This window comes from Rhipicephalus sanguineus, chromosome 5, assembly GCF_013339695.2.
Source record: "Rhipicephalus sanguineus isolate Rsan-2018 chromosome 5, BIME_Rsan_1.4, whole genome shotgun sequence".
In the NCBI taxonomy this organism is placed as follows: Eukaryota; Metazoa; Arthropoda; class Arachnida; order Ixodida; family Ixodidae; genus Rhipicephalus; species Rhipicephalus sanguineus.
The window spans coordinates 106,734,927-106,746,809 of record NC_051180.1 but is presented as its reverse complement, the minus strand read 5'-3'; the positions used below and the strand labels follow the sequence as shown (position 1 = coordinate 106,746,809).

The 11,883-nt window shown below is 46.5% G+C and overlaps 1 protein-coding gene across 1 annotated transcript; it reads left to right on the top strand.

Annotated features, from left to right (window-relative positions):
- The first annotated feature begins 5,009 nt into the window (after nucleotides 1-5,009).
- Nucleotides 5,010-6,049, top strand: LOC119394095 (uncharacterized). Its single transcript, XM_037661342.2, has 2 exons — nucleotides 5,010-5,290; nucleotides 5,580-6,049. The coding sequence occupies exons 1-2, from the start codon at nucleotides 5,036-5,038 to the stop codon at nucleotides 5,865-5,867; spliced, it is 543 nt and encodes a 180-aa protein (XP_037517270.1). The 5' UTR covers nucleotides 5,010-5,035; the 3' UTR covers nucleotides 5,868-6,049.
- Nucleotides 6,050-11,883: the final 5,834 nt, after the last annotated feature.

Genomic DNA, 11,883 nt, shown 5'->3' with positions numbered 1-11,883 from the left:
ATATATATATATATATATATATATATATATATATATATATATATATATATATGCAAACAATGCCGCTGATATCAAAATGGGACAATTGCAGATTGTAACGTGAATTCAAAAAGGCAGTTTCGAATAAAAAGTGGCCCATATCCTGCGCCTGTCTGAATCAAACTGAGCCAAATCCATTCAACCAGCGCAACAGCGACCGAAACAACCAACATGGCCGCATTCAGTATGTTTCATTTGTGTCCTAGTTGCTCTGCTATCGTGGTTTCGTTCAAAAATATGCTTTCTTGGCCGAGTTGGGGCTTAGTGAATGACATGATGTTGTAGGGCAAAACTCGATTAGAAAGAGTAATAGGCCGACTTTTTTCTGCCGCTTAGGGTTTTTTTTGTTCGCATTTTCCGCTACGGTGTCATGTCCTTCTTTCGCTCCAAGATGGTATGTCTGAAATAGAACACAACTGAAATGAAGATATTGGGCCCCGATAGATTCCTTGAAGAAGAAGAATCGATTCGAGACCGCGCGGCTTAAAACGTGTTAAGAAAAAGAAGAGCTGAATCATTTTTGAAGGCCTTCAATAGATGCCAAGAACAAGAAAAAACTGCCGACAGTACGGAATGGGGCGCCTTTTGCCTGGAAGGATCACTCGCTCAAGAAGTCTAGTCATCGCCATCACGCCCATGCAAAAAAGGACGGCAGCGACGGAAGCATAACGATGGTCTTATATTTGTCACAAAATATTGCTATAGCGTTAATTCGCTGTGATTTCCAATTCTTTTACGAGCTAATTCAAGCGCAAATGAAATGTTGCAATCTATAAGAGCCAAATCCAAATTTTACTCCTCAATACCGACGATAGTGGGCTATATAGATTTTAGCCTCAATATAGATTTGAGGTATTTTGGTAACATGAGCAGACTGGCAAAAAATTGTTGGAGCAGACCCGGCCACATTGTCTTTACCAAAAAAACTGCGTCTTTCTCAGTTTCAGTTAAAGTAGACTTGGGTCTTTTAGGAAAAAGAACGCCATTTATGCGCGCGCGCGCGCGTGTTTGTGTGCGTGTGCATGCGCGCGTGTGTATGTGTGTGTGTATGTGAAACGAATATACGCTTCTAAAAAACTGTTTATTAGTCAATGTTTCGGTCGGAGACCGATCTTTATCAAGACAACATTTGAGATGTTTCGATGTGCTTTTATAGCATCGTCTTCCGAACAGAGAGAGGGAGAGAGCGAGAAAACACACAATAAACGACCACGCGTTAAGCATACACACTCAAGATAATTATATATATATATATATATACATGGGGGTAGGGGGAGAGGGGAGACTTCGCACCCGCCGCCCACTAACGGGGAACCCTTATGCTGCCTGTTACAGAGAAGAATGCGTAGAAAACCTCTTGTGTGCATATGTCGTCGTACGTTTGCACAGTATGTGCAAGTTTTCAACAAAATTATTGTGTCGGAAGCTTGGTATGCAACACCCACAAACAATTAAAATCTCGCTGAATAAATCACTTCGAGGTGCCAAAAACAGCAATAGTAATCTATAGAACTGGACAAGGGCACCCTTCACTGTTGTGTCGGCTGGCGCTCCATTGATAAGAGCACTCTGCGAAGTGCGCATGCGCCGCTAGGTGTTAAAAGCGGAGTGCCGCTTGCTATCGGCGCTCTTTCTTGCCGTAGCCACGAACCCACAAGCATGGGTCAATAAACGTCGTTCACCCGGAACTTGTCTGGTCTTTTCGGCACGTCTGTTGCAAACGTAACACTTGGCGACGAAGATGGGATTTTGAAGAGTTGCACAGCGTCAAGGAAGGCAAGTGTTCTCGGCATTCAGCCTCTGTTCAGTATCGACGATTGAAGAGTGCTGCATTTTATTCGCTGACTGATATCATGAACGAAGAAGCCAGTGCAGGTTCGACGCAGTTTGCTGCTCAACTGGGCCAGATGGAACCATTCGACGTTTCCACGAATGACTGGGCGTCGTACGAAGAGCGGCTAACGTCGTTTCTAATCGTCAACCGTGTTCCCGAAGGTGACAGAGTACATGCATTTCTGAGCATCATCGGTCCCAGAACCTTCAGTCTTCTGAAATCGCTGGTCGCCCCGGAGCTGCCTTCAACGAAGAGCTTCGAGGTACTGAAGAAGACCCTGGGGGACCATCTGTCGCCGAAACCTTCGGTCATAGGCGAGCGAGCGAAGTTCCACAGGAGACAGCAAGTCGAAGGCGAGTCCATTTCTGATTACGTTGCCGAGCTACGGAAGCTAGCACGAACCTGTGATTTTGGAAGCTCGTTAGACGAATCCCTCCGGGATCGCTTCGTATGTGGTTTGTTAAGAGAGGATATGCAGCGAGGGTTGTTCACTGAGGACAGCAAACTCACGTTTCAGAGAGCAGTAGAGCGCGCTCTGGCTATGGAGGCGGCAACTAAAAGCACGGCTGAAGCCCGCACGGGTGTGCCTGCAGCCAACGCCATACATAAAGTAGAGGCGGCTTCGAGTGTCCAGTCGCAGGCATGTTTTCGCTGCGGGTCGCCGAAACATTTCGGCAAAGCGTGTCCCCACTTAAACGACAAATGGTATAAGTGCAACAAAAGGGGGCACCTTCAACGAGTCTGCCGTAGCGCCTCCGGCACGGCGCGGGGGAAACGCCCCATCAAGAGCCCTGTAAAAACATTAGCGGTGGTATCCCACTCAGAAGTGGTAGCCGTAAAGGGTGTATCTGCTCCCAGTATTGAGCCTATCATGGTACCGATGAAAGTAAATGATGTGGCAGTGTCTATGGAGCTAGACACAGGTGCCGCCGTCACAGTCATGCCTTTCAAACAATACCGCCAATTTTTTTCATCAACCAGACTCGAGCCTACAGAAGTCAAGTTGCGCACCTACACAGGAGCCCTGGTGATACCAAAAGGCGTCCTACAGGTCAAGGTGCAGCACGGCGGCAACGAGGCGCGCCTGCCTTTATACGTCGTCGACCAGGAGGGACCGGCATTGCTAGGTCGGGAATGGCTTCAGGCAATCAGGCTGGAGTGGAGCAAAATCTGGAACGTCCACCATCTGCCAAGGTCAGAGCTGCCCATTTCATGTCGTTTAGAAGAAAGGCTACACGCTTTGATCAGAAAGTACGACTCTCTTTTTAAAGATGAGCTAGGCATGATTACCGAAGAAAAGGCCGAGCTGCATTTCAAGCCCAATCAGGCACCGAAGTTTCTCAAAGCAAGAAACGTGCCGTTCGCGCTGCAAAAGGCGGTCGAGGCTGAGCTTTCCAAGATGGAAAAAATGGGCATCATAACAGCCGTTGCGACATCAGATTACGCTACGCCAGTGGTACCTGTTATCAAGAAAGACGGTGGCATACGCCTCTGTGGCGATTATAAGGTGACAGTGAATCCGTGCCTTGACGTCACCCGTTATCCGCTACCGAAGGTCGATGACTTGTTCGCGGCTCTGTCCGGAGGCACACATTTTTCAAAGATCGACCTGAACCGCGCTTACCAGCAAGTGGTGATGTCCGATGCCTCAAAGCAATTCCTAACCTTGAATACGCACAAGGGATTGTTCGTTGTCAACAGATTACCTTTTGGAATCTCTTCCGCGCCGGGAATTTTCCAAAAGATAATGGACACTATGTTGAAGGGCCTCAAGGGTGTTTGCTGCTACCTAGATGATATTCTGGTAACGGGTAAAACAACAGAGGACCACTTAGCCAATCTCGAAGCGCTGCTAGAGCGTCTTCAAAACCGAGGCGCCAGAGTAAAGAAAGAGAAGTGCTCGTTTTTCCGCAGCGAACTTCACTACCTTGGCCACAAAATCAGCGCTGAAGGCATATCCCCGTTGTCTGATAAAGTTGACGCACTTCTCCAGGCACCAGAGCCGAAGTCTAAGAAGCAGCTTCAATCTTTGTTGGGCGTTATCAACTACTACAGCAAGTTCGTGCCCCTGTTAGCTACGATAGCTAAACCATTTTACAGGCTTCTGCAGAAAAAGGTAGCGTGGCACTGGGATGAGCATGCTCGAAAAGCGTTCAACCAAGTGAAAACTATCCTGGCGCAACCACCTACGCTCGCCCATTATGAGCCTGAAAGACAACTTAGGCTGGCATGCGACGCGTCACAGTATGGTGTAGGAGCTGTCCTATTTCATGTCTACGATGACGGCAGGGCACGACCCATTGCTTACGCTTCAAGAACGCTATCCGAAGCGGAAAAGAAATACAGTCAACTGGAGAAGGAAGCGTTAGCCATCATTTTTGGTGTAAAGAAGTTCCACTTCTATCTTTATGGGCGCTCATTCACCTTGGTCACAGACCATAAGCCTCTTCAAACAATATTGGGCCCGACAACTGGAATTCCCACCATCGCGGCTGCTCGGCTTGCAACGCTGGGCCGTGACGTTGGCAGCGTACTCGTACAATCTTATCTTCAAGAAATCAAGCGAGAACGCGGAAGCCGATTTCTGCTCGCGTCTGCCGCTGCCAGATCGTGAAGCGGAAACCAAAGAAACAGAAGAAGCGTTTTATTCGTTGCGCTTGGACTCGTTGCCTGTTTCTAGTCGAGATGTCGCGGTTGCCACGAGTAAAGACCGAATTCTTTGTCAAGTGAAGGAATTCACAAATGTTGGATGGCCCACGTCGATCACGGATGAGCACTTGAAGCCTTTTTTTCGCAGGTGCAACGAGCTGACGGTGCATCAGGGATGTGTCATGCTGGGCACAAGAGTAGTCGTCCCTGCAAAGCTGCAAGGGTTCGTTCTCGACGAACTCCATGACGGCCATCCCGGCATCGTGCGCGGCAAAGAACTAGCGCGCAGCTACGTATGGTGGCCAACGCTGGAGGCGGACCTCGAACGTCGCATCAAAAGCTGCGCTAGTTGTCAAGAGCAACGTAACGCGCCAATCAGCGCACCTCTGCACCCGTGGTCATGGCCGACTTCACCGTGGCAGCGTGTTCACGTAGACTTTGCAGGACCCTTTCAGAATACCATGCTTTTAAGTAGTGGTCGACGCACATTCCAAATGGCCAGAGGTTTTCGAAATGCGCTCGACAACTGCAGAAAGCACGATTCGTTGTTTGACCGAGCTCTTCGCACGTTTTGGTTTCCCAGAAACAATTGTTTCCGATAATGGACCTCAATTTGTTTCGCAGGAGTTCAAGCACTTCGTGCAGGCAATGGGGGCACGGCACGTCCTCACGGCTCCCTACCACCCCAGCTCCAATGGGCTGGCAGAGCGTTTCATTCAGACCTTAAAGAACGCCCTCCGCAAAGACGGCACAGGAGAGACACTGCAGGTAAAGCTGCATAAATTTTTGCTGTCGTATCGCAACACGCCGCATGCGACGACGCGTGAATCACCAGCCACACTGCTCCTGGGACGACGCTTACGCAGTCGGCTAGATGCCGTAAAGCCCTCCGTGGGGGAAAGAGTAGCCCACAGACAGTGCACTCAGGCACTAAGTCGTCCGTGTCGCGAACGTCATTTCTTGGTAGGCGACAACGTGTTAGCACGTAATTATTGTGGAAAAACAAAGTGGACTCCCGCTGTGATTGTTGCTCAAACAGGTCCTGTCTCTTTCAAAGTGCGTGCAACCACACAGAGGGGCACCTTCACCTGGCGTCGCCACCAGGATCAACTGCTGCACAGACCTGCAGAGGACGTTAACCCTACGCATGGAACAGCTGGCGAAGCTACGACCAGCGAGTTCCTGGTTTTTCCTGAGACTGGCGACGCACCAGTTCCTCCGACTCCACAACCGTCCAGGGCGACTCCGGTTACGCCACAGGCAACACCAGCACCCGCCGATGCAAGACGCTACCCCATGCGAAATCGTCGCCCACCAGATAGATTCCAAGCTGGACTCTGAATGACTTGGTGTGCGTTATTAAAAAGAAGGGGAGGTGGTGTTGTGTCGGCTGGCGCTCCATTGATAAGAGCACTCTGCGAAGTGCGCATGCGCCGCTAGGTGTTAAAAGCGGAGTGCCGCTTGCTATCGGCGCTCTTTCTTGCCGTAGCCACGAACCCACAAGCATGGGTCAATAAACGTCGTTCACCCGGAACTTGTCTGGTCTTTTCGGCACGTCTGTTGCAAACGTAACACTCACAGGGTTGTTTTTAGAAGTAAAAGACGATTAAAAAAAAACAGCATCTAAAGCTGGAACCTTATGCGGACTTTCGTGTAAGCCTCTTCGTAAATTATTCTTCGTTGACTCACGGAGATTCCTCTAGTATATATTTATTTTAAAATACTTTATCCTTATATATTGCTAACATTTACCTTGACGAACGGACCACATGACACGAGGCTTTACTGGACATCTTTTTTTTATTTTTAGAACGAAAAAAAATCTGCAACCGAGACACTTTCCATCTGATTCTCTTCGCAGGAACAAAACAGAATACTCCGAAAGTTCAAATAGAGAAAAACAGAAAGAACTTGTCGGTTAAGCTTGAAATGTCGCTTGCACAGGATGCCGCAGGTTTCGGATGGTAGAAAACGTCCCTGTTTACTAAGGGCTCTCTGCCGTGGGATAATCTTGGCGTGGTTTCATGTGTGATCCAAGCCATCGCTTTCAGTGCACTACCAGTACTGGTGTGTCGCCATGGATGAGTGTGATCTATCACGCAGGTCACCAGTGCGCCAGGACGTTCTGGGCCATTCCTTCTGGATAAATGTAGAAAGAAGCTTGCAAGAGATCTATGCGTAATCCTTCTTCGCAGTTTCAGAGTCCGCCAGTTTTATCTTCTCGGAAGATTTATGCGGCACTCGCCTTACTCTACATCCGTGACATATATCCGGCCCCCGTTTTCGAATCTGTGCATCACCTTCGTCTTTATGAGACAGGCGCGAAAAGCTACACGATATATTTCGCAGCTACCGACTCGAAATGAGTTATCAGGTGTGTCAACTGTTTCTGTTATCAGTCGGGAATTCCTCGACCAAAGTGGGCGCTCGCCTTCGCGCTTAAAAAAACCGAAAAGCCTAGAAGATCAAGTACAGAATTTCAGATATTTGCTCAGGATATTTACGAAGTCAAATGAAGGCACCAGGCTGGAGCTTCCTTAAACGGAAGGAGGTTGGTTGCAATACTCTACGAGAAAAAGCACAAGAAGTATCAGCAAAATGTGTATAAAAAATCTGGAACTGCAAGTTACACCCACTGGGTAAAGCCTTTCGCTGAAGATGAATGACATAGATCAGAAAGTTGATGGCATCGAAGAGTTGACGGCACTGCGTACAACTAGACAAAAAGGGATTCTTTTTCCTTTCAACTTTTTGTGTTAAATTTGACTGTGTCCTCTTAGTACGCCAAAATTCTCCAAGATTCAGTGCTCTCCACGGAATCGCAGCACATAGGCAGCGGCATTATTTTTGCTTTATATATATAAAAAACATGGGAAGGTAGGCTACGTCATATCTTATCAACATGATATTACTATTAAAGAAACATACAAGAAAACAGGAAAAACCAGAAAGAATAAAAGAATCAGGAAACAAAAAGTCATTAGAAGCATTACACGCTGTAGTATTATGGCTTGAAAAAGCTAACGAAAGCTTGGTGGTGGCGAAGTAACCGCAGACAGGTTTAGCCTGGCAGAGCTAACCGGGAATTGCTCCGCCTGAGCGACCCTTTCCATTCAGTATGTCTCACTATGCATCACCCAGACCTGTATCGCAGAAAACGTAAATGGATAGCAGCCACTTCCTTACGAATCATCAGCACACCATCTGGAAACACATCTTCACGGCATCAGCGGGGAAACCCTCTTTTCTTCATATTGGGGGGTTCATTCGTCTCTCCCTTTCGGAGCAAAAGCGCTTGCAGGACCAGATGTAGTGGTTTGTACCCCCACCTTCATTGCACTCATTAAACAACGGGGAAGAAGCGCCCCTTATTTTAAACAACCATGCAGGAGTGTAGGCCGATCGTGTTCTTACTCTATACAGCAGGGTTGACTCGGCGCGACTAAGTCCTCTGGTGACACAGAGCTGATGTGGCGAATTCCATGAAGAGCGAAAGTGGCATCGAATTGTATGTTTGATAGTTGCTGATTCACCGGAGCTCTGACTGTCGGTTGTATTGAAACTGCTTCGTTGGCTGGGGCACCTGCTCCTTCGTTGCCGCTGACACTAGCATGCGAAGGTGTGCCCTGGAATGTTACCTCGGATTCTTTTTTGGTAGCTTCTTTGAGTCATGGGAGCAACTGGTGGCAGAACTTGTTTGTGGAAGTCTCTCGAGAGGGTTGTTGCATTGCCGACTTAGAGACCGAGAGAATCACAGCTTTTCGGATGGGGCCATTCTTAAGCTTGTGAAGAGCAGCAGCAATAGCCGCGCTGTCTGAAACTGTCGACGAGACTAGGTGGTCCAAGCGGTCAGACCATGCAATTCCAACGGATGGAATCCAGTATGCCGCAGCGCAGTTGTTACTCTCCATACTTGACAGAACCGCCCGTGTATACGTGAAGAGTGTTCGAATACTTCACATCCAAATGCTCGAGCACTAGACAACGAGCTTCAGTAGAAAACATCGATCGCTTGTACTGCAGCCCACATATACTAAGATCGCAAATAACGTCTTCGAGCATCCGAGGCGGGTCACTTTGTTGCCTTCTTTTTGGGCTTTTAACACTCAGCATATCTAAAGTGTTTAGCGCCCAGAGAGAAGAGATCGGTGCCTGGTACTGAGTCTGAACAGCACCACTGAGTAGCTTCCACTCATGAATAAAGAGTGTCACTTGGGAAATGACGATTCAGTAAAGCCCCTTGTATATATCGGTAAAGCCCCTGGTATAATCAGTAAAGCCCCTCATTTCCCAAGTGACACTCTAGGTATCAGTTGAACAAGTTGCAGGGTTGTTGCAACCCAGGCGACGCGTAAATGAAAATACAGCACATCCAACTAAACAGAGCACAAAATGACTGTATGCATAACAGAGAAGCAAAATCCTTGAACAGACGTTGTCGCCGGAGCCATAGTTTCGACAAGTGGCCTTGTATTCTTCATGACAGCAACTGCCTTCCTTAGCATCGTCTATGTGTACGCCTTCATCTCCCTCCCCGAACCACAGAAGGTGAGGAGAATAAGAGACCAAGTGCGAAATAAATAGGGGGAAGGAAATAATGTACAGTAGAGGCAATTCACATAGCGTGTCACATAGGCCGAGTAAGAAAAAATATCTTATATGGCTTCACTTCCCTTTCAAGGATTTTTGATCTCTTCAAGCTTCCATACTGCCCGGAGCTTCTGCCTTGTTTGCATATGCAAACTAGTTACATTGTACTGAACACGCGTGCGCATCAGCGCTCGTTGTGGTTGTTACGCTTCATCATGTAATATAGCGTTAAATACGGCAGCTGCAATATTGGGCGGACCACGTGGAAATTCTCAGTCGCTTGAAAATTATGTATGGACACAATAGAAAATTATACGAGCAAAATGCCACCGTTGGTATACAAGGTTTGCTAACTTTTGCGGACAATAAGCAAACCTAACTTCTTGCCTGTAGAGCTCGAATCGCTTGCTACAACAGATCAGCTTTCATAAATCTAATAAATTTAACGTATGTTTATGCAGAAAACAGTGCCGCACTTTAGTTGGTATGTTAAAGAGCGTGTGACATCCAACGATGACTTTTCAGTAATATATGCCGCACCTTTAAATTTTCGTTTCTAATTAGTTTTACGCGAGTGTAAGATGTATCAAATTATTACAGAGCCTTGACCTCATTGCCCTAAGTTTACAAGTTCTCTTGTATAGAGGTTAGGGCTTCTTTCGCGGACATAAGCTATTAAAAAAAAGCTCGTTTTACAGGCAAAACCTGAATGAAACGAGTTTTAGGGAAATGAAAATGATGTATAGAAGGTGTTTCCAAAGGAAGCTGAAAACGAGTTTACAAAACAAGCTCATAGGTATAATGAAAACGAAAATATAAATACCTGTCTTTTGTTACATTTGATTTCTACGAAGTAGTTCATCTTGTAATGCGTCCTTCTTTGGATATATTCCGTAAAACTCAAGGGCGTAGCGAGAATTTTTGAATTACAGTAACTACAATAATTAGTGAAGAATAGTACGAGGACTTCATTTACCAGTAAAACAATTGTAATGTAATAAAAAACTGCAGTAATTACGAACGCTACGTATCTGTTAATGTACTGGTGCAAGCAACTTTATGATTTCTTTGCTAAATAATTATTGCTCTTTCAATCTGCTCATATTTTCTGCTGTAAAGTTATCAAATTTCCTACGGTTACGGGCGCATTTAACAGGTCACGTGGCTGCACATGAAAACAAAAAAAAAATTGGAGGGCACTTTGAGTTTCGCCTTCAAGAGTAGCACGTGATAGCGTAATCGGGCCCCGTGTGCATCGCCTTCTGAATTGCCAGCCTGGCTTCGGTTCTCGATGGATGCCTCAAACGTGCCGCAAGGAAACGAACGTCTGTGCGCGTAACATTGGCCGTTTCAGATTATCCTCGAATTCCTACTGCAAGCACAGTTGCGAAAGGCTCACTACGCCAGAATTCTTCCTTTTGCGAATCAGCGAAGGGCCCATTACGCCTCCGTAAGGCAACACCCGAACCTACGCAGCTGCTCACTTTGTTGATGCTTTTGAGGATGACGATGATTAAGTATGTGTGAGCGCTTTTGTAATTGGCGGGCCTTTAAGACACCCGCTCGTTGCACAATTCACATGTTTTGCCGCGTGGCGCCATTTTTCCGCAGCATTTTATAGTACTAGTAGTATTAGTATTAGTAGTAGTAGTAGTAGTAGTAGTAGTAGTAGTAGTACTAGTAGTAGTAGTAGTAGTAGTAGTAGTAGTAGTAGTAGTAGTAGTAGTAGTAGTAGTAGTAGTAGTAGTAGTAGTAGTAGTAGTAGTAGTAGTAGTAGTAGTAGTACTGCACAGGTATTGTTCCAATTAATTATTTGGAACAATACTCTTGCGTACTAGCAACAAATGTCGTTTCCTCGAGTATAGGGGGAAGTGTTAGCTGTTTCAGCCCCGACGCCTCGTCGTTTAAGGCATCGCATTCTCATGAAGTCCGCTGAAGCCGACACTTCTCCGGTGTTTCATCTGGCTTTACTTTTCAATGAATAACTTCACTCACGATGTAACACACGCAGGACATAGAGCATTAAGCAAGCGTAAAATTTGGTCCAACTGGAATCCTGATAACACGAGAGACAGAGCAAAAGAGGAACACATTTATTGTGGTCGAATCACAGTAGACCAATTTTACGAGCGTATATGCTGCGGCTGCGGGAATGACTCCTACCCTGCTCCCTTTTGCCTTCATTGGATGTTAATAAAATATCTATCTCAACCACACAAACGTAAAAGGAAATCTTCTTTTCATTGCGCATTACATTTATTTAGCGCTATTTATTCACAGAATATTGTTTGAGAAAAATTAAACTTGCCATGTTATATATATCAAAGGTGATTCCTCTGAATGGCGTTTGTCTTGTACTCACGTGCTTCAGTTGCAACTCGCGGGGCCCTCCTCGTTGATGCCGCTCACATTTTGTTCTGGGCTGCTTTTCATGTAAAGTTTCATGTAAAGCTGGACACGTGAATTTTCTACCAAGTGACATAGATCCAGCACACTGCATTTGGGTTTTCATTCTTGGTTTGTACAGAGCTGGTCCTATTCCTGTTTTTCGTTTTTACCATTGATGCAATACGATGCCAAACGTTCGAGTAATCGTGTACTTTGTTTAAGCCTGAATTTATACATTTAGCCCTTATGTACGCTTCGGCGAAAATCTCTATCCATGCAAAAGCAAACAGCTGAAACACGGCGACCTCTTTTAGTGCCGCTGGCGGAGACAGCCGTCGATGCTGCTTGCGTCGCGGGCCGAATCTTTCTTCCTTCGTGTATTG

What these genes read in the sequence shown, in the direction of transcription:
- LOC119394095 (XM_037661342.2), top strand. Translation starts at nt 5,036, where the DNA reads ATGCGCTCGACAACTGCAGAAAGCACGATTCGTTGTTTGACCGAGCTC. An exon ending in GCACAGGAGAGACACTGCAG is followed by an intron (nt 5,291 to 5,579) that starts GTAAAGCTGCAT and finishes TCTCTTTCAAAG; the next exon opens with TGCGTGCAACCACACAGAGG.